This window comes from Lithobates pipiens, unplaced genomic scaffold, assembly GCF_037356315.1.
Source record: "Lithobates pipiens isolate NorthernLeopardFrog02 unplaced genomic scaffold, aLitPip1_a1.2 Scaffold_1, whole genome shotgun sequence".
Classification (NCBI taxonomy): Eukaryota; Metazoa; Chordata; class Amphibia; order Anura; family Ranidae; genus Lithobates; species Lithobates pipiens.
Genome location: NW_027507685.1, coordinates 175,178,254 through 175,202,081, shown reverse-complemented (window position 1 = coordinate 175,202,081; position 23,828 = coordinate 175,178,254). Strand labels below are relative to the sequence as shown.

The 23,828-nt window shown below is 41.4% G+C and overlaps 1 protein-coding gene across 4 annotated transcripts in view; it reads left to right on the top strand.

Moving 5' to 3' along the window:
- LOC143979507 (uncharacterized) overlaps positions 1 to 8,735 on the top strand; it is a 40,144-nt gene extending 31,409 nt beyond the window's left edge. For all 4 annotated transcript variants that reach the window (XM_077478942.1, XM_077478941.1, XM_077478940.1 and 1 more), the window contains 3 exons: positions 1,194 to 1,241; positions 3,577 to 3,623; positions 8,590 to 8,735. In XM_077478942.1, the coding sequence (XP_077335068.1) occupies positions 1,194 to 1,241; positions 3,577 to 3,590 (62 nt within the window). In that variant the 3' untranslated portion in view covers positions 3,591 to 3,623; positions 8,590 to 8,735. The remainder of the gene's footprint in view (positions 1 to 1,193; positions 1,242 to 3,576; positions 3,624 to 8,589) is intronic.
- Positions 8,736 to 23,828: the final 15,093 nt, after the last annotated feature.

The window sequence follows — 23,828 nt, the reverse complement described above, 5'->3', positions numbered from 1 at the left end:
CCTTTCTGTCTTCTGCTTTTCTCTCCTTCTGTGGTCCCTTTTTCTCTCTTTTTTCATTTCTCTAATCCTTTTTTTATATTTCATTTTCTTCAGCCCTTCTCTCTATTTTATTCTCTCTACTTCCGTGTGCCTTTCTCCTTTCTCTCTGCATCGTATTTTCTGTTAGAAATTCTACAGGAAAGAGAGTGCACAGTCCACATGTATTTATCAGCTGCTTAAATGCAGGCAGGAAACAGGAACTTTATTATACAGAGAAAAGGGTTTACCATAGAGCAGCTGCTTACTTAGAAAACCCTGCCATCTACTGGCTGAAGAAATATATCTGTACTAAACACTGATGCACAGTAGTTGTTGCACAAAATACTATTCGGTATTCCAACATTTACTCTATTATTACTTGAAGTAGAACTATAGGCAAAACCTTTTTTTTTTTCATTTTAGATTAAGAGTAAGGGTGTATTATTGCCTGTTGGGTATTTTTTGCCATCCGTGTCTCATTGGGGAGATTTGGGATTTTGTTTTACTTTAATTTTCAATGATGATGTAAACAGAACAAATTATTATTATTATTATTAATAATGATTTATATAGCACCAACAGTTTACACAGCGCTTTACAATGTAGAGGGGAGACAGCACAATTAGAGACAAATAGATTAGACAAATTAGACAAATAGAGAGGGCCCTTTTAACAGGGGGAACAGACAGCAATAAAAACGTGCAGGGGGACTAATCCCTTTCCCCTCTAACTAAAACTAAAAAAAAGATTTCATCTCCAAATGCGGAAAGGTTTCTTTACAGTAAGAGCTGTGAAAATGTGGAATAGACTCTCTGCAGAGGTGGTTCTGGCCAGCTCAGTAGATTGCTTTAAAAAACGCCTCTGGATTCTTTCCTAAATGTACATAATATAACTGGATACCAACATTTATAGGTAAAGTTGATCCAGGAAGGATTTGATTGCCTCTCGGGGGATCAGGAAGGAATGTTTTCCCTTGCCGTAGAGAATTGGATCATGCTTTGCTGGGGTTTTTCTCCTTCCTCTGGATCAACTGTGGGTATAGGATTGGGTATATGGGATTGTATGATTTTATTTATGTATTTTTTTTGTATTGGTTGAACTGGATGGATTTGTGTATTTTTTTCAAACTGACTAACTATGTAATTAAGTAAATAAAATGTCAATGTACTTTGCAGGTGTTGGTGCAAACCCTCCGTGTGTCTGTTCTGTTCCAGTTTTGAAAGGTGAGTGGCACCCAGTGACATACCTGCAGGGGAGGATTATCTATTAGAATGAGGAGGGGTGGATACAGGCTTTTAGTTACAACTGTGGCTCCACATTATATCTATTATACATAAACATTACACAGCAACTAATTTATGTCACTTACAAAGGTTGTTTTAAAGTTAACCTGGGACTTAAAGGAGAAGTACAGCCAAAGCTTGTTTCGTAGTACTTGTCCAATCGATCACAGCAGTGTAGTTCCTTTTGCACTCCTGCGACCCATTTTCAGCAGACAGCTGAAACCCGGTGTTGGCTGATGTCACAGAGCCAGTCCAGGGGCAAGATCACTGCAATGGAGTCATGATCCGCTCACATGCCTGGACCGGAACCTGGCTCAGCCTCTGAGCAAGCCGCTCAAAACCTGAGCCAGCCGCTCCCACCCTCTCCACAGCCCAGTGAGCGTGGAGGGGGGGCAGAGCCAAGAACCAGTGACTGACAGTGAACAGCTCTCTGCTCATGGAGCCCTGAGAACCAAACGAGTGATCTGGGCACCGAGGGACAGATGCAGAGTCCAATATTGTAAATATGATCCTTAAAAAAAAAAATACATACATCTCTTTTAAAGCAGATATATAGCAAAAAAAGTATTTTTTTCGTATTGCAGAGCATTTAAAGCAAGCGGTATTTAACCCAAAACCAAAAATGTACTATATACCAATCATTAGATGTGGTGGCTGCATCAGTTTTCTTTTCTTTGCCTTTTTTCCCTATGTTTTCCTCTGGTAATCTGGCCAGTAACACACCTCCTGTAGAGACACAACTCTGGAGGAATGAGAACAGTAAGCACAGCAGACAGCAGTCTTCGTGGAGGGAAGTGTTTAATGTATTAGCAGATTTAAGTACACTTTCAAATTGAAGCCAAACTCCAGCTCACACTTTTTAATCGGTTACAGCAAACTGTTTTTTTTTACATTTGGGATGAAGATTTTGCATTATTAAATAAAAACTGATCATTTAGTCATCCCTGTCAATGGTAAATAGTTTGTCCCATCAGTGTAAATTGATTCTGCTGGAGATTTTGTACTGTGAAAAACAAGACTTGCTGGCTGGATCACCAGGTAAAAAAATAGAAGAAATAAAGCCTAAAAAGAAAACAAATGCAGCCATCACATCTAAGCCCTTGTACACACGGTCGGACATTCCGACGGAAAATGTCCGATCGGACCGCGTTGTTGGATAATCCAGCCGTGTGTGGGCTCCATCAGACTTTTTCCATCGGAATGTGTGACCAACAAAATTTGAGAGCTGAATATAAAATTTTCCGACAACATGATCCGATCGGACTTTGTCCAATCGTTTGTAGAGAATTCCGATCGGACAAAGTGCCACGCATGCTCAGATCAAATTACAAGACCAAAGCTATTGGCTACTAGCCGCAATGTAGTCCCATCGCAACGAACGAATGTCATCACGTTCCGAGTAATCGGATTTTCCGACAACTTTTTCCGACCATGTGTATGCAACACCAGTTTCGGACAAAATCCGTTGGAATAAATCCGATGGATTTTGTTGTCGGAATGTCCGACCGTGTGTACAAGGGCTAAGGATTGGTAAACTGCAATATAATAAATGTTTGTTTTGGGGTTTAATGCCACTTTAATATCCTATGTCATGGTTTTGCTACAGTCTGTGTTCCTGCTGGACAAGTCTCAATGATCACAGGGGTTTGTTCAGTAAAGAAGTAGAGCATTTTCACTTTAAAAAATAATGTTTGGCTTAACATAGTGAATAAGGTGAAGCTAAGTGGAAATTCATTTAAAAACAAAAAATTATATTCAAAGAAACTTACAAAGATTTTCGCTTTCACGCGATTGGACGGTTTGGGTCAGCACAGCTCCACCTCATATACCAAGATAAGTGAAAATTCACCTTGCAAAGTGAAGATGCTCTCCTTCTAATCTTCCAATGGGGATGCCATTAATGGTGCCAACGGCCTAAAGAGAAATAACCTGACTTTATATACACTTTAATAGTGTCCTGATTTGGCTTGTTCAACATTTTGTGAGGCATTGATCAGGATGAAGAGTGGGACCGGGGATCCAAGCTTTTAATTACAAATGCAGTTATACATTGAATATATATGAATAATACGCAACACATACTGTATATATGAATAATAAACAACTCATATGTCACAGAGAAGACAGTAAAGTTGAACCTGGGATTTACTAGTGTCCTGACGTTGCTTGTGAACATTGTATGAGGCATGCAGTGATAACAATAATCAGAACTGTGATTGTGGCTTCCTATACTCTGCATTATGAGTAATTATCCTGTTTCTGATTGGTTCTTCAGGGCCATCAGTTTGAAAATATTGCCATGAAAAGATTTCTGTAAAGTGGGTAAGTGGAAAAGTGCAGTCTGTGAAGAACTGCCGAAAAATGTATAAAACGCCATTACATTGTCTATTCATTTATGTCATTGCATTTTATTAAACAAAGTGGATATTGTACCTAATTAACAAAGACTGATTATTAAATAGTTTTTCCACTTTTATAGTCAAATTTTAGAAATCCCCAATATGCTGTATGATTGTAATTTGTTCCTATTAACACAGCATAAACCACCCCGCTATATAAAATGTTATGTAAGGAGGTGAGGGAAAGGGCCAAAGAGCTGGGCCAGCACAGACAGTAATTGCACGCTCCCAGAAGAAGAGAGGGCTATGACACGCAGAGAGTGAGGAGGCTGTGTTACCATGCCTCCCAACTTTTTGATATGGGAATGAGCGACACCTATTTGCAAAAGTATGTAGGCCAGGTGCGGCCCATGCATTGTGGGCACATGGGCACCGCTCCCCCATCCATGCGCCCGGCCCCTTTCAGGACGTTGGACAAATGCATTCCTATGGCCGGGGCGGGAGGGGTTGGTAACACCCGATTATCACATAGATCACATAAGCCAGCACTGCTTAATGATCTTTCAGTATTATAAATGAACAATCAGCACTGCTGGGCTGTGTGATAGAGCTGCCGGCTGATAGTAAACATATAGGGCATTTAACGCATAAACAAATACCAATGACAGCCCTGCTTACTCATTAATTAATTCAAGATCATTTAGCGCTGCATAGCTGCGTGTCTATCTGCAGCTTCTTGTAAAAATACACAGCCCTGGCAGATAGATCACTACTATGAATGAACAATCAATATTGCTGGGGCCAGTGTCATGAATGACAGAGCCCCGCCAGCGCAGCCTGTTCATTAATATAGTTATAGTTTACAAGCAGCCATAGACACACAGCCTGCAGTACTGAATGGTCTGTTGTGAATAGACCCAAAAAATAAAAAAACAACAAAAAAAATGATAATAAACACACTCTAAAGAGTAAAAAGGCGTCCTAAATATCCCCTAATCCCCTACAAATAGACCAAAGGGAAGTCCCGTCAACCAGGGGCTAACTTCCGAATGGTCTATATCCTCAACAAAAAAAACCCCCACAAAAACAGGGTCTATTATCATTGATTCCCCCCCCCCCCCGGAATATATTCGGTGAGCGCTACTTGCTTAACATAGGTGGGATTCCCATATGTTCTCTAGTTTTTGTATACAGGTCTGTTGTGAATGGCAGTGCTGGTTTTCAGAGGACCCCTTTGGCCAGAGACCTGTGCTGTCATTTACAATTCTGTCTCCTTGCCAGCAACATAGTTAGACAGCAATGGGTAAGCCCAATCATAATGCTTAGCAATGGCAGGATGGATCCTAATGGGACCAAATGCTAGATGCACCTGGTCCCCTAGGGAAATAAAGTGACTTTAATCCATTCAAGAATGTATTCATTTGAAAAATGTACCCTTTAATGCTCCCAGCCTCCTCCAAATTCTTCCTTTTTTTTTTGGCTGCTGTAATCCAGCTTACTGTTAGAGGGTGACTACGTTCATTCTCCATGATCACACTGTACTGTATGTAGGAACAGAGCTGCCCTCTCTTGCTCCCTCCAGAAGGACTATAGGCTATGCAATTTGTAGAATGCATGGAGCAGTGCCAATGACCACAACTAACATGCACTGCGCATTCCAAACAAAGTAGATGTTTAGGTCCTCATGGAGGCATAAAAACACTGTAAGAAACTAGTTCATGAAAAAAAGATGACAGGAACATTAAGTGTATGTGTATGGATTCATTTTGGAGAATAAGGATATTGTTTAGTGTCGCTTTAAATTAAAGTTTTGGTGACATACAGTATAACTTGTCAATTATACTGTATGTTAAAAGAGAAGTATGGCCAAAGCTTTTTTGGTCTTCTCTTCTGGGTCACAGGAATTCCCTAACTTATTCACTCAGTGGTCTAAAGCCACTCGGTGGCTGAGAGCTAAAGCCAGTTACGCACACTCCCTCCCCAGTTCAGTGCTCCAGTGAGTGCTGAAGGGGCAAAGCAGAGAGCGGGTGACTGGCAGTCACTGCTCTGCACTCCAAGAAGACCGGGAACTGAGCAATAAGCGGTCATGCCTGTAGAGGACAACTGCAGCATTGGTGAGTATGGCGAGTATGAAGGCTTTTTTCTTTTTTTTTTAACCCCAACTTCTCCTTTAACTTGATTTTCTGTTCAGTAGAACTTTACTGTTTTTCAAAAAAAAGTACGGACATGAAAAAAGTTGTTGTTACATATTGTTTCCCTAGTTAAATTAATTCATGTATAAAAAGGTGATACTATGTCGTATGATGAGCAAGCATTTAAATTCTAATTATGGCTTGTACGTATTCTTTATGTAACTATTTGGCAGGGCTTGTAGATGGCTTGCATGCTATAAACATGATTGATGAGAAGGGAAGGTTGAAAGATTCAGAACAGAGAGAGATGTGTGGATTGGGTTTTGTTGCTAACTGTATGTAATATTTTTACATTGCTTAAATTTCATTAACATTCACTAAACACTAAGCGCCAACATGGATTTCAGATTCCAGATTCTTGTCTACTTCTAAGCTGGCCATTGAAGTCAGATCTACACTATCAGATCAGGGAGCTTACCAGTGACTCTGCAGTGTAAAGGCATAAATGAACACTGCTTTATGTACATGTGAATGCAGCGTCAATGGAGTGAGTGGGCAGGATCGCATTTCAAGGGCTAGACTAAGGGGTCAGAGCCCCTGAAACACGTGCCACCTGCCCAGAGATGGGAAATAACTACTGTAGTTATGGCCTCCTAATAGGGTTTCCACCTCATCCCTTTAAAACCAAACACATATGAATTACACAGGTTCTGTGGCTGATTAAAGTGGTAATTAAACTTACTTGGTGCCTTATCTGCATTAAATTTGCCTCAGAACTTGTGTAATTCATAAGTGTTCGGGTTTAAAGAGATGAGGTGGCAACCCTACCCTCCTAATGAGGCAGCAAAAGAAGGCACATGAAAACAAAGACAGGCCTAATCTCTCTAAATCTTCACGGGGTTTCACTAGAGCTAAAGTAAAAAGTAGGGAAAATGTACCGTATATACTCGAGTATAGGCCGACCCGAATATAAGCCGAGGCCCCCAATTTACCCCCAAAAAACTGGAAAACTTATTGACTCGTGTATAAGCCGAGGGTGAGACATGGCTGTCCATCCCTGTGTGTCCGTCCATCCCTGTGTGTGTGTCCATCCATCCATCCATCCATCCATCCCTGTGTGTGTGTCCGTCCATCCATCCCTGTGTGTGTATCCATCCATCCATCCATCCCTGTGTGTGTGTGTGTGTGTGTGTGTGTGTGTGTGTGTGTGTGTGTGTGTGTGTGTATTCATCCATCCATCCATCCCTGTGTGTGTGTGTGTGTGTGTGTGTATCCATCCATCCATCCATCCCTGTGTGTGTGTGTGTGTGTGTGTATCCATCCATCCATCCCTGTGTGTGTGTGTGTGTGTGTGTGTGTGTGTGTGTGTGTGTGTGTGTGTGTGTCCGTGCAGCCTTGTGTGTGTGTCCAGCCTACCTGTGTCCCAAGCCTCCGTCCCGAGCCGCCGTCGTCCCGAGCCTCCTCTGTCCCGTGCCTCCTCTGTCCCGTGCCTCCTCTGTCCCGTGCCTCCTCTGTCCCGTGCCTCCTCCGTCCCGTGCCTCCTCCGTCCCGTGTCGTGCCGATGGATCGCCGCTCTTCTCGGCGGCCATTCTACAATTCAAAAGCCGCGCCTCCGTCCTCCGCCTGTGATAGGCGGAACACTCAATTTCCCAGCAGCCTGTGTTCCGCCTATCACGGACATCCTCTCATACTCGTCCGTAGTATGAGAATGAACGGATGTCCGTGATAGGCGGAACACTGACTGCTGGGAAATTCAGTGTTCCGCCTATCACAGGCGGAGGCGGAGAAGGAGGCGCGGCTTTTGAATTTTAATGTCCGCCGTCTGTCTGCTCGATACGCTGATCGAGCAGTCAGACAGCGGTGACTCGAGTATAAGCCGAGGGGGCACTTTCAGCCTCAAAAAAGAGGCTGAAAATCTCGGCTTATACTCGAGTATATACGGTATTTAAGAAAAAATGTATATGAAAATAGTTATCAAGAAGAAAGAAAGATACATTGTTTTAACCCTAAAATTGGTAGTTAAAAGTTACATTATTTTACATATTATTTAGTTATTATTTTTTTTTTTTATTACTTCCTATTTACTTCTTATTTACTTCTTATTACTTCTTATTACTTATTAGTTATTATTACTTCTTATTATTCTGATTACTTTTATTTATTTCTTCATTCTTCACTTTTTTTTCCCTGGGAACCTGGGAAGGGTGAGCTTGCACTGGCAGCAGTTGCTAATAGATTTTGGCTGACAGATCAAATCTGAAACAAAATCTGCTAGTGAATTGTGTGTATTTTTATACTTCCTTTATGGCCCCAGACATTGTGGTGCTTTGTATGTGTGTATATATATATATATATATATATAGATAGATAGATAGATAGATAGATAGATAGATAGATAGATAGATAGATAGATAGATAGATAGATAGAGAGAGAGAGATGTAGCAGTGCAAGCAATCAGACCCTTTTACAGGTCAGGTCAGATATAGAAAAAACGATCGGATGGGATTGCTGCACTTAATTTATTTAGAAAAATTCTAAATCAAATTCCATTCAGTGTCAAATGCATATGACACTAAATGGAATTTGATTTAGATTTTTTCTAAATAAATGTTCAATATTATATATATATATATATATATAGATAGATAGAGATAGATAGATTTTATATATATATATATATATATATATATATATATATATATATATATATATATATATATATATGTACCTACTTATACATAAAATGTATAAGCAGATGTAATAAAATGTGTTTTTCCTTTATTATTTTTGATAATTGAAATTTCTGATTGTTGCAGGAATGAGTGGAACTGATTCAGATGGGCCCTCTACCGGAAAAATATACTGCAGATACACAATACTGGACCTCTATCTCCAAAAAAATATATACAAGCACTCTACCACAAATATTTCTATATTAAAATAAGATTATTTCAGCAAGAAACGTGTGTCTGGCATGTCTGTATTTGTTTTCTGTTAGTAATTATTTAAATCTGAATTTCCAAGTAAGGTCAGAAACCCCTACAACTGTTTAGGATCTGTGCCAAGAAAAACAATGCAGAACATGTAGTATCTTTGCCTATTAAAAAGCAGCCTTTCTCAACCTTTTTACCTTGGAGGAACCTTTGCAATAATATTCAGGTCTTGTGAAATCTCTGCTAAAAATTATTAAAACTACAGCTCACGGTAAAATTAGTACGATCAGTAACTTGTAGAAGGTTTTATATAAAATAATAAAACATTTGGCATGCCTTGCATGTTTGACACCCAGGGCAGATCATTATTACTACGTCCCTGCTCTATACAACATTAACATTTTCAGCAATAATCTTGATATGAAAAATTGTGGCGTCACTTAACATTAGCCGTCTCACAGTGGAAGTGACCACTGATGTCGGTGGAAAATGTCCCCCTTGCATTGGTGGTTGTTATACATAGAAGGTCGATTCACCACTGCATCTTGATCAAGGAACTTCCCGTAACCTCAGAAGGAGCCAAAGGCTGCTATACAGTAGCAGAACATATAGCATTAAAGCTTACTATAAAGCAGGGGCGGACTGACCATTCAGCCACTCGGGCAATGCCCGAGGGCCCCAGGCCACTAGGGGGCCCCATCAGGGTTGCCAGCCTCAGTAAAACCAGGGACAGTACAGTAGCAGAACATATAGCATTAAAGCTTACTATAAAGCAGGGGCGGACTGACCATTCAGCCACTCGGGCAATGCCCGAGGGCCCCAGGCCACTAGGGGGCCCCATCAGGGTTGCCAGCCTCAGTAAAACCAGGGACAGTACGTAAAAATCATTTTTTTTTGTCTCTGAAATATCCCTTACTGACATCCTTTTGATCTAAAAATCCTGAGATTATAGCTGCCCCACCTCTCCAGTACTTTCTCAGTCAATAGAAACATGTCTGTGTATACTGTGCGAACACGTATGTGTATAATGTGTGATTGTATACTGTGTGGCCCCATAATTTCTGATTGCCTGGGGGCCCCATAATCTCCTATTGCCCGGGGGCCCCATGAGTTGTCAGTCTGCCCCTGCTATAAAGTACATACTGTATTATCTGAAAGAAATAAAATATTGAGCAACACAGAGAACATGTATTTTCAGGCATCATAATACTGCAATGGTAGTATCCAAAGGGTCCTAAAATATGACTTCTGACATAAAATAGCATATGACCTCAGCTAAACACTGTGTGTAACTAAAACAATAGCACAATAAAAAAAAAAAAAAACAGATGTACAGATACTGGTTCAAACTATGGGTAACATGCTGATTTTGCTTGTTCAAAAGCATAACGGCCAAACTAAATTGATGTTCAGCGTTGAACATCTGGAAGCAGTGGGAAGTAAAACATTTAGGCTGGCCATACATGATCGAATTTCAAAAGAATTTCTCAAAATTCGATGGCCGCATGAAAATCGGCTGTTGCCGCAGCCCACTAAAGGTGCGAAATACGAACGAAAATTCTTAGATAAGATTTGCGAAAGAAAATTCTTTCAAAATTTGACCCATGTATGGCCTGCCTTATGCCGGCCATACACAATTTGAATTTTGAAAGAATTTTCTTTCAAAAATCGTATATAAGAATTTTAATATTAATTTCGCACCATTAGTAGGGATGCAACAACCGCTGATTTTCTTGCGAAAATCTAATTTGAGGAATCGGACATGTTGGAAAGGTTTTGAAAAATTTGCGATTTTCTAATCAATGATGGGAGAATTATGCAAGAAATGTAAGAAAAGAAAATTTACAGAGAGAAAAGAAGATTCCCGGCCAAGAAAATTATTTTCTGTAGCAACATGAGGTTAAATTGAAGGCTTGGTCGACCGAATTTCGAAAATCAATGGTGGTGTCATCGGATCACAAAAAAAAAATTATTTTCTGATTCCGTTTCCACTTAGACTGGCCATACATGGTCGAATCAGAAAATGTATGTGTTTTGTGATCCGATGGTGCCACCATTGATTTTGAAATTTAGCCAACCAAGCCTTCAATTTCACCTCATGATGCTACAGAAAATAATTTTCGTGGCCGGGAATCGTATTTTCTTTCTGGGAATTTTCTTTTCTTGCACATGTGCATTTCTTTTTTAATTACGGTTCTTCATTGATTAGAAAACCATACATTTTTCAAAAAATTTCCAACATGTCTGATTACTCAAATTCGATGGCCGCAGGAAAATCATCTGTTGCTGCAGCCCACTAATGGTGTGAAATACGAACGAAAATTCTTAGATAAGATTTTCAAAAGAAAATTCTTAGGCAGGCCATACATGGGTCGAATTTTCGAAAGAATTTTCTTTCGCAAATCTTATCTAAGAATTTTCTTTCGTATTTCGCACCATTAGTTAATTAATTTTTTGAAACACAAATGATTTTCTAATTAATGATTGGAGAATCGTGCGAGAAATGTAATCGAAAAAGAAATGCGCATGTGCAAGAAAAGAAAATTCCCAGAAAGAAAAAAAGATTCCCAGCCACGAAAATTATTTTCTGTAGCAACATCAGGTGATATTGAAGGCTTGGTTGGCTGAATTTCAAAATCAATAATGGCACCATCGGATCACAAAAAGCACACATTTTTACATCTTTCAAAATAAAAATTCTTTTGAAATTTGACCCATGTATGGCCTGCCTTAGAAGCAGTATGAATATCACTGCTAAATTTCACTGTTTCCCCTTAGGCTGGTTGTTAGCAAACTGGAAGACCCCAACGTCCTAACAACCTTGACTCATCCACTGTCTTTGTAACTTCTAGTGCACAGAAATGATGTGTCAAATAAATGTTTTCAATTTCCCAAAGTATCTTCTGTGAACTACACAACCTATCTTCCCTATGTAATTGAGATGAGGAAAGGGGAATGAGTTTGTAGTGCAAGTCAGGAGAGGAGCCTGGGTCGACAAAACTGCTCCTCCATAGATACAGTAGAGTGAGCGTTGTCACCCTAAGGAACTGTGCTACTGGCAGGATTACCAGGTAACAATAAAGGTAAAAATTGTCTGAAAAAAATAAAACAAATGCAGCCACCTCATCTAAGGAATGGTAAGTTGCAAAATGTTATAGTTTTTGGGTTTAGATACACTTTAGGGTAAATTTTTAAACAATTTGCTGTACAAATGTCTAAGCCCTCGTACACATGGTCTGACATTCTGACGGAAAATGTCCGATCGGACCGTGTTGTCGGATAATCCGACCGTGTGGGCTCCATCGGACTGTTTCAGTCGGAGTATCCAACCAACAAAGTTTTAGAGCTGGGCTATAAAACTTTCTGACAACATGATCCTATCGGACTTTGTCCGATCGTTTGTAGAGAATTCCGATCAGACAAAATGCCACGCATGCTCAGATCAAATTCCTAGACCAAAGCTATTGGCTACTAGCCTGAACGTAGTCCTATCGTAAAGAAATAACGTCACCACGTTCTGAACGATCGGATTTTCCGACAACTATGTTCGACCGTGTGTATGCAACAGTTTCGGACAAAATCCGTTGGACAAAATCCAATGGATTTGGTTGTCAGAATGTCCAACCGTGTGTATGGGGGCTAAAGCCTTCGCCCAACCATCACAAACAATCTCATATTTTACCTAATATGTTTATTTCCTATAATCGCCAGCTCCATCTAGTGGCCATAATGCTGTATTTTTCAGTTTTTTCAGGAAAATACCACATTATGGTCACAAGATGTAGCTGGCAATCGCATAGGAAATAAACATGTTAGGCAAAATACGAGAATATTTGTGAAACCTTAGCAAATGCATGAGCCATCCGCACTGCAATTTTTATTTTTTATAAATATCTCATCAAGGTTTTTTTTAAGAGAATCTTGTGTCCGTGTTTTGGGTAAGGCAACACTCTACATGGAACTGTGTGTTCGCTAATTATTGCTGTGTGTATGTGCAGAGATGTATCACTGTCAGTATTAATCCTTTATTTATAATTGTGCCTTGGGCAGAGCGTCTGTACCAGAGAGTAATTATGGGCGAGGCGGTGATTTATCACACAGGGCACACAGGAGAAATATGCATGTGTTTGCAAATATTTCTGTTTATATACAGTCCTGAACGCAAGTGCTTGCTAACACTGAGAATGGGAAATATAATACAGTACCTTTGTTTGCTAATGCCAGATAGATCACAAAGCTTAAAAATAAACTCCAAGCAAGCAGTTGCAAAACCTTTGTATATGAAGGTTTGTAATTTTGTCCAGCCAGTTTTGTGATCTAACCGCTTGCCTACTGGGCACTTTTACCCCCTTCTTGCCCAGGCCAATTGTCAGCTTTCAGCGTTGTCACACTTTGAATGACAATTGTGCGGTCATGCAACACTGTACCCATATGAAATTTATATCACTTTTTCACACAAATAGAGCTTTCTGTTGGCGGTATTTAAAGCGGGGTTCCACTGCCTAAATCGTTTTTGTTTTGTTTTTTGCTGCAATGACATAGATTAAGTTATTTAAAATGAAAACTCACTTATTCCAGTTCTTATGCATTTAAGATGTCAGTTTTCTGTTTAAAAAGAACTTTTAAATCTTTTTTTCGGCCGTTCTCATCTGTGAAGCCCACAGGCATCCTCTTCCGGGATACAGTGCTGCTGATTGACCAGCATGCACTGCGCTTTGTATCTCCAAACTCACGCATGCGCATTAACTTGAATTCGTAGCGCCATCAACAGCTGAGGTTGCCATCGCAACAGGCGTCGGCGTCGGCAACGTAGCTGAAATCACGCGATAACTCGCGCCAGGCCGCCGCACTGACTCCTAGGAACAATGACACAAGCTCCCAGGAGCCAGTGCGGCTATCAGGAAATTACGAGTTAGCTGCATTGAACCCACCCATATCCACAGACACACCATACAGGAAATTATCTCCAAAACTAAGGTACAATGAAAAAAAAACCTGTGCAGCAATGCTGGCAGCACTCATACGTCTATTTCCCAAAGACAACCTCTGGATATGATGCTGAGCACGTGCACTCAACTTCTTTGGTGGACCATGGTGAGGCCTGTTCTGAGTGTAACCTGTCCTGTTAAACCACTGCATGGTCTTGGCCACCATGCTGCAGCTCAGTTTCAGGGTCTTGGCATCTTATAGCCTTTATGTAGAGCAACAATTCTTTTTTTCAGATCCTCAGAGAGATCTTTGCCATGAGGTGCCATGTTGAACTTCCAGTGACGAGTATGAGAGGGTGAGAGCGATAACACCAAATTGAACACACTTCCCTCGTTCACACCTGAGACCTTGTAACACTAACGAGTCCCATGACACCGGAGAGGCTAATTGGGACCAATTTGGACATTTTCACTTAGGGGTGTACTCACTTTTGTTGCCAGTGGTTTCGAGATTAATGGCTGTGTGTTGAATTATTTTTAGGGGGCAGCAAATTGACACTGCTATACAAGCTGTACACTCACTACTTTACATTGCAGCAAAGTGTCATTTGTTCAAAAGATATAATAAAATGTTTACAAAAATGTGAGGAGTGTACTCACATTTGTGAGATACTGTATATATGCACCAATCATTATTATAAAGATAACATTTTTTATTTATTAATATATACATATAGTGTTCATAAAAGAGAAACAAAGGGGCAACTAAAGCCCAGATATATGTAGCAAACATGTAGCAAACATGTAGCAAACATATCGCACATATATCAAATATGGTATCACATGACTTGTACGAGATCAGCCCCCCAACCTTTTTTTTTGTGTTGGATGGTGTCGTTTTTTTTTTCTTTTCTTTTGTGCGAGTACTTTGTACTTGGATGTGTTCTCGCTAGGTCTCATTTGGCCTTGGTATATTTATCCATTTTGATATTATGTATTATGCCGCGTACACACGACCGGACTTTTCGACAAACTAGGTACGTCAGTCTTCTCAACGGACTTTCAGCGGCGTTCCGACAGACTTTCCAAATGAACAGACTTGGCCACATACAAGTACACCAAAGTCCGACGGATTTGAACATGATGACGTACGACCAGACTAGAATAATGAAGAATAATGAAGTTCATAGCCAGTAGCCAATAGCTGCCCTAGGTTTTCGTCCGTTGGACTAGCATATAGACGAACTGATTTTTCGACCAGACTTGAGTCCGTCGGATAGATTTGAAACATGTTTTAAATTGAAAATCCGTCTGATTTTTAGACAGCAAAGGTCCAATGAAGCCCACACACGATCGTTCTGTCGGACCTAGTCCGTCGAAAAGTCCAGGCGTGTGTACACACCATTAGATAAGGATTTTTTAGGTCTGCTCATTGGTGGGGACCACGATGGATGACTGGCTGATATGGATGGTTGATTTGTTCTTGGTTTTCTCAAATTTTGCAGTCCGGTCCTTGTGGGTGGTGCACTGGTCTGCTGTATGTCGAGGCTCATGAAGATTTCCCAATACTTCCTGAAACTCTTCATTTGAAATAAGGGCATATATATAGTAATATATATAATATATATATTATTATATATATTATATATAATAAGGGTGATATAAAAAAATCTAAGTACCTGACTGTCTCTGTAGTTCCTGATTCTCTGACCGAGAAGATGTAAACAGCTCATGTGCATTAAAGCGGCTTAGTGGCTAGCACTTCTACCTTGCATCACTGGAGTCCTCAGTTTGAATCCCAATCAAGACACTCTCTGCATGAAGTTTGCATGTTCTGTCTGTGCTTACATAGGTTTCCCCTCACACTCCAAAGACCTGCTTGTAGGATCATTTGCCCTGGTATGTGTATGATTTATGGACTTAGATTGTAAGCTCCTTGCGTGCAGGAACTTACTCATGTACAGTATGTAAAGCATGGTCCAAATTGTCAGCACTATAGAAATACCTGTAATAATTAAGAATCCGTTGACACCTGGTGTTTCCAGAAAGCGCGACAAAGCAAAGAAAATGCATGTTTTGCTGTATGTTTCAGAAACACGTTGCAAACGCACTTTGTGCTTGTGGTGCCATTAATTGTTATTGGCAGCCCAAAAGTGCATGGTGAAAAAACACCCCATGCTCTGCTCCAGAAAAGGTTTTGGAGTTTTTTTGGGCAGGTTTGTCAAGTGAATGGGCTGCCCTATGTGTGATGAGTCAAATCGCATCAAAAACACAGGAAAAACGCACGTGGGAATAAGAGTTTCTGCTACGTTCAGGTGGGAATCCAGCATAATTCAGGAGTTCTGACTTGCTTTGTACTCAGAATGTATTGATGGCAGAAGCTCAACATGAAAAGTTACATGATTTACATTTATAACAGTTATTACCTGTTGTATCTCTTGACCCTCCCTCTTAGATTGTAAGCTCTACTGAGCAGGACCATCTGATTCCTGCTGTATTAAATTGTATTGTAATTGTACTATATGTCCTTATGTAGTAAAGCGCTGCATAACATTTTTTTTTTCCTCTATTTTATCAGTAGAACCACACAAACTTTTTATATTCCAAATGTTCCTTTTTGGTTGTTTTTTTGGTATTTGTCTTTTATGCAAATTTTCATTAATTTATCTGTACTATATGTGCTTATAAGTGACTTTATAGCCCTGAAGAAATTTTAAACCAAGCATCAGAATGGGGAATAAAGTGGATTTTAGTGACTTTAAACATGGCATGGTTGTTAGTGACAGACAGGCTGGTCTGAGTATTTCAAAAACTGCTGATCGACTGGGATTTTCACACACAACATCTCTAGGGTTTACAAAGAATGGTACCAAATAGTAAGTAAGTGGCAGTTGTGTGGACGAAAATGCCTTGTTGAAGGTTTGAGATGATAGAAAAGCAACCGTAACTCAAATAACCACTCGTTACAACCAAGGTATACAGAATACCATCTCTGAAAGCACAATACATCGAACCTTGAAGCAGATGGGTCACAGTAGCAGAAAACCACACGGGGTGCCACTCCTGTCAGCTAAGAACAGTAAACTGAGGCTACAATTCATACAGGCGCACCAAAATTACAATAGAAGATTGGAAAAACATTGCCTGGTCTGATGAGTCCCAATTTCAGCTATGACATTCAGATGGTAGGGACAGAATTTGGTATAAACAACATGAAGGCATGGATCCATCCTGCCTTGTATCAATGGTTCAGGCTGGTGGTGTAATGGTGTGGGGGATATTTTCACACTTTGCCCCCCTTGGTACCAATTGAGCATTGTTTAAATCCCACGGCCTGAGTATTGTTGCTGATCATGTCCATCCCTTTATAACTACAGTGTACCCATCTTCTGAAATGCTCCTTCCAGCAGGATAATGCACCATGTCACAAAGCTCCAATCATCTCCCCACTGGTTTCTTGAACATGACAATGAGGTCACTGTACTCCAATGGCCTCCACACTCACCAGATCTCAATCCAATACAGCACCTTTGGGGTGTGGAGGAGATTCACATCATTGATGTGCAGCTGAGAAATCTGCAGGAACAGCGTGATGCTATCATGTCACTATGGACCAAAATCTCAGAGGAATGTTTCCTACACGTTGTTGAATCTATACCATGAAGAATTAAGGCAGTTCTGAAGGCAAAAGGGGGTCTAGCCTGGTTGCAAGCTTAATAAAGTGGCTGGTGAGTGTATTTGTACATTGCAATCATATCCTCTCTTAAGCACCTCTCCTCCAGAGTGAATAACCGTAATCTGTGTAATCAATTTTTATATCTAAGTCATTTAACTTTTCTGCCCTTTGCTGAACATTTTTTACGTTAACAACATTTTCCTGAGATTGGTGACCAAAAATGAACTACGTAGATGAGGCCAAACCAGCGTTTTGTAGGAGATCAGTTTGCCTGTGGTGCCTACTATAAAGAGAATCTGTTAACTTTCCCAGTGTGGACAAATACAGATTAGCTTCCATTTCTTTATCTTTGTCTCAGATCCATAGATTGTTACATGAGCTGACATAAATAATAAAATCACGCATCCATTATCCTAATTGAAGTCGTGGTGACCTGTTTTCCTAATTTATTTACCGTTCATAAATAGCAAGAATTATCATAACAGGTTAATTTCATCGTAAATATTATGTCATAATTAATGGACCTAGATTTTATCAGGAAATATTGCATATATTATCATAGGTCATGGTAACCTCCTGTTTGTCAAATCATTGTGCTGCTCTGAGAGTGAATTTTATATTGGTGGTGTAGTTCACGCCAGGAGTTTTGTGATAGACAAAGAGAACAAATGGGACCCATCTACAGTGCCTTGCAAAAGTATTCACCCCCATTGGCTTTTTATCCATTTTGTTACATTACAGCTTTTAGTTCAATGTTTTTTTTTTGATGGATCAGAACACAATAGTCTAAGTCAGTGGTCATCAACCCTGTCATCAGGGTCCACTAACAGGCCAGGTTTTATGTATTACCTTGGGGAGATGCAGACTAGAATACTGCAATCACTGAGCAGAAAATGATATCACCTGTGATGTATTTCAGTTACATTGCAAACCTGGCCTGTTAGTGGGCCCTGAGGACAGGGTTGATAACCACTGGTCTAAGTTGTTGAAGTAAACTTCGAAAAATATATACATAAAACTATTTTTCAGAAATAAAAAAATGAGGATTGGCATATACGTATGTAGCACTGACCCCCGAAGGAGCTGCTGGTTTTATTGGGCTTACCGTTACCTTCCTGACCTCGTCTCCGACTAGGGTTTCCCGTGGTAGATGGCCCAAAGAAATGTGAAAACTGACAGTGAGTCTTCTTTTGGGTTATTTATTTGAAAATAGGAACAGAGTCTCTCAGTTTACTGTAGAGGGTTAGGAGGACGTTCAGGTACTTTGGACCACCAAAAATGGAAAGTCTCTTATAGGAGAAATCCAGAGAATAACCGCTTCACAGCTGGATTTCACAACCCCCGGATAGACCTCCTCTCATTAGGCCTAGCAGCCGGTAGGGTGTTAAGTAAAGTAAAGTTTGTTCCACAGACTTGAGCATAGAATACTTGAGAAAAGTCTCTGCCACAGACTTGAGTGTAACTGAGGGACATAGACAAATTTAAAGAGCTATCATAAGGTACCAGTATGAGTGTAGATCCATGAAGTGTCCTTCAACTGAGCCTCCAGGCTCCTTCAGAGAAACCAGCCTCTCTACGGCCTTCTCCTGAAGAGTCCTCCCCTGGATGCTTCTCCAGTTGCTGGGCCTCTCCTTAGATGAGACGGCACCGGACCACCCTTGAATCACCAGGCCCCGATATCCATTCAGGCCTGTACCTGCAGTTGCTTTGCCTCGGGCTATCCAGCCCAGAGACTTGGAAATGCATAGATCCGCACCCCAGGCCAGGAGGGCCATGGGGGCTGGTCAGGAGGACCAGAACCAAACAGACAGAAAATATCTTCTGGCATGGAACCCCGAAGCCCCTGATGTCAGTACCTTAAATACCACCTCCTAGAATGCACAGCAGGAGAACACTCCCAGAGAGTGGTTCAGAGAGAAATGTGGCATTCAATACACCCAGCTAAACTGCGTTCTCACACTTGCCAGCGGTGACAGCGACACCTGCGGCCAAGGAGAATCCAGTGCAACCCAGCTGGACTGGTACTGAAACCATAATTTAGTACAATTAGCCCTAAAACCCAACTGTGGTTTCAGGAATATTAACTTTAAAAAACATATAGCGCATGCTCGTCAGGGGCCAGCGCTACACGTATTCACCCCCTTTGTTATGTCATAAAAAGCTTTGGTGTAACCAATTACCTTCAGAAGTCACATAATTAGTGAAATGATGTCCACCTGTGTACAATCTAAGTGTCACATGATCTGTCATTACATATACAGATCGTGGCCCCAGAGGCTGCAACACCTAAGCAAGAGGCACCACTAACCAAACACAGCCATGAAGACCAAGGAACTCTCTAAACAAGTAAGGGACAATGTTTTTGAGAAGTACAAGTTCGGGTTAGGTTATAAAAAATATACAAATCTTTGATGATCCCTAGGAGCACCATCATATCTATCATAACCAAATGGAAAGAACATGGCACAACAGCAAACCTGCCAAGAGATGGCCGCACACCAAAACTCACAGACCAGACAAGGAGGGCATTAATCAGAGAGGCAGCACAGAAACCTAAGGTAACCCTGGAGGAGCTGCAGAGTTCCGCAGCAGAGACTGGAGAATCTGTACATAGGATGACAATACGCCGTACACTCCATAGAGTTGGGCTTTATGGCAGAGTGGCCAGAAGAAAGCCATTACTTTCAGCAAAAAACAAAATGGCAGGTTTTGAGTTTGAGAAAAGACATGTGGGAGACTCCCAAAATGTATGGAGGAAGGTGCTCTGGTTTGATGAGACTAAAATTTAACTTTTTGGCCATCAAGGAAAACGCTATGTCTGGCACAAACCCAACACATCACATCACCCAAAGTATACCACAGTGAAACATGGTGGTGGCAGCATCATGCTATGGGGATGTTTTTCAGCAGTCGGGACTGGGAAACTGGTCAGAGTTGAGGGAAAGATGGATGGTGCTAAATACAGGGATATTCTTGAGAAAAACCTGTACCACTCTGTGTGTGATTTGAGGCTAGAACGGAGGTTCACCTTCCAGCAGGACAATGACCCCAAACACACTGCTAAAGCAACACTTGAGTGGTTTAAGGGGAAACATGTAAATGTGTTGGAATGGCCTAGTCAAAGTCCAGACCTCAATCCAATAGAAAATCTGTGGTCAGACTTAAAGATTGCTGTTCACAAGCGCAAACCATCCAAATTGAAGGAGCTGGAGCAGTTTTGCAAGGAGGAATTGGCAAAAATCCCAGTGGTAAGATGGTAGAGAGTTATCCAAAGAGACTTGGAGCTGTGATAGCCGCAAAAGGTGGCTCTACAAAGTACTGACTTTAGGAGGGTGAATAGTTATGCACATTGACTTTTTCGGGTTATTTTGCCCTATTTGTTGTCTGCTTCACAATAATAATAAAAAAAATCTTCAAAGTTGTGTTCTGTAAATTAAATGATGCAAACCCTCAAACAATCCATGTTAATTCCAGATTGTGAGACAACAAAACACCCAAAATGCCAAGTGAGTGAATAATTTTGCAAGGCATCTCTTTAGAGGTCTTTATTTGCTTAACAAACATAATGTACAGCTGTATCACTGGCATGTCTTTTTGCTTGACAATATATTTTTTCTCCATGTAGAACACATGTATGGCAATTTGTTATCATATATTAATATCCACTGACAAGCGTAGTGATAAAGATGAACATTTACTTGCATGTTCCTACCATGTTTTGTGTGATTTATTTTATGCTTGCAGCCTTCAGGGTACAGAATGTTAAACAAGATATTAGTATTAATGACCTGGAGGTGAAGTTCCACCTAAACCAGTCTTTCTCAACCTTTTCAACACAGGAACCCTTGAAGTAACTTTTCTGTCTCAGGGAACCCCTGCTAAAAATTACTATATCTGCAACCCATGATACACGAGTGTGTTGGTCAGTGAGAAGAATGCCCCTTACACTTGAGGTCATTGAGAAGAATTACTCCCTTATAGAAGCTAAAAAGATCTTTGGTGTCAGTGGGAACTTATCTGAGAGCCAGAAATTACCCTTACCTAGAAGGATACATTTTGTGTGCAGTTTTCATTACATACAGTTCATGTAGACTGTAACTAAAATGTAAGGACTCATAATCTTTAGAGGGAAACATAATGGACATATCGGTGATAAATTAAAGGGTTTCTCCATCCAAAAGTGATATTTTAGTGACAGTGGAGCTTGATGGACTGAGTAAGCCCGCTTCCTTGCCACTTGTATTGGATACTCCCAGAATGGGATCTCCCTGCTATAATTACTAACTCTGCTCCTGTCTACGCCCCTGTACACGCGGTCGGAGATTCCGACAACCAAATCCGTCGGATTTTGTCCGACGGATCTTGTCCGAAACTGTTGCATACACACGGTCGGACAAAGTTGTCGTAAAATCCGATCTTTCAGAACGTGATGACGTAATTTCATTACGATGGGACTACGTTCAGGCTAGTAGCCAATAGCTTTGATGTAGCAATTTGATCTGAGCATGCGTGGCACTTTGTCCGATCGGAATTCTCTACACATGATCGGAGTATGTCCGATCGGAGCATTTTGTCGGAAAATATTTCCGGCAAGTTGGAAAAGTTGGTCCAACGGATATTCCGACGGAAACAGTCCGATGCAGACCACACACAGTCGGTATATCCGACAAAACGCTCCGATCTGACACATTCCGTCTGAATCTCTGATCGTGTGTACAAGGGCTACCTGTGAGTTTTGTGTGTTCCTGCCACCTTGGTGTGTTATAACCCCTCTTCTTACATTCTCCATAATACAAAATAAATAAAACACTCAGCAGGCAGTGGGGGAGCGCCTTATAATAGCCAAACCTGAGAACCAAGAACCAAGATCTCGCCAATAGAGTTATTCGGATATCACATGGTCAGGTAGTTTAGGTCTCCAGAATCTACCAAACACGGAAATATTAGCACTCAGTGAGCTGACAATTTAAGAATTTGCTTTTAGTTTTCTTACACTATTAAACCTTACCAAACAACCTTACCAAGAACCTTACAAGAATGTTACCAAGCTGCTTTACCAGTTTTGATAAACAGTCAAAAAATTCCTCTTCTGCTCCTGATTCCCAACGTTATAGGCAGGGGCGTAACTATAGGGGGTGCAGCAGTCGCGACCGCAACCGGGCCCTGTGATGCAGGGGGCCCATGCAGCCCCCTCTACATATGGCCGGCAGCAGCATATGCAGCTAGGGGTACCAGTGCACCATGCACATGGGTGGCTGGAGGTGGGGGGTGACTAGCAGAGCTCCATGCTCGACTATCGCACTGGCTGCTCTTTAGTTGTGCATTCCCCGCATGACCTGTGTCCTCAGCCGGCTCCTCAGAGTACCCCTCTCCTGCTCCATGCATTGCCGCTCAGTCCGATGTCTGTTCTCCCCAGCCAGAGTCCCACCCCCCCGAGTCCGGACCACACTGCACTGCATACTTCTCCCGGGTAAACAAACTTTAAGCACACAGATGCAGTTCAGCCCTATGAGAGCCGGCTCCCCGGAGGACACTGCAGGCTTGTCTGCCAGCCCCCCTCCTTCCCCGTCATACACAGATGATGAAAGGTCATTCTGGGAGATATGCTGATCACCCGTCCAGCACACTGGATGGAGCCCAGGCCAACATGGATGAGTGCGCGGCCTGCAGCTTGGTCATGGTAAGTGAGAGAACCCCATCCCCCACACACCTTTACATACCCCCTCCATCTCCCCCTGGGGACAGGGACCCCTTCTCACCTGGGGACAGGGACCCCCACCTCCCCTGGGAACAGGGACCCCTTCTCACCTGGGGGCAGTAACTTCATCTGCCCTGGAGAATAGGACCTCATCTCTTCTGGGGACAGGGACCCCATCCTGCCTAGGGACAGTCCCCCAATGGGGCACCTAAAAATGTAAAAAAAATTATAAAAAAAAAACTACCAGTGGTGGAACTACAGGGCTCACAAAGGTCATACCTGTGACCACGCCCTGGAATTCCACCACCGGACTCGGAAGGGAAGGGCCCTGGCTGGGGTTCAGGGGGGCCCTTCATGGTTTCTTGCATCGGGGCCCTGAAGGTTCTAGTTACGCCACTGGTTATAGGTTAAATGGAACTAAAATGTAACCTCTCTACATGCACACGCTCCCCAACATCTAGGGTTATAGTGTTGTAAACAAGCTAGTCTGGTTTAGTGTCCTTTAAAGGGTGGTCTTTGCACTGTCTCTGGGCTGGACTTCCTCTCCCTGGCTCCCCCCAGCGTGTCTTAGCTTCTGCCTGGTCCAGCAATATTAGGTAAATGGATTATAAGAGTAGCAAAGACATAGACTAAGAATACTGACAACCAATAACTCTAAGCAGCACCATGCGTTAATGGCAATAAATGTTATGCCATTATTAGGATGTTGTGAGGTCAGTTGTTAATAGGTAAAGCATTCAGAAAAGCACATACTTGACATTCTGTAAATAGGTGAGCTGAGATGTATGTAATGCTTAGCAATGTCCATTCACAAGAACAT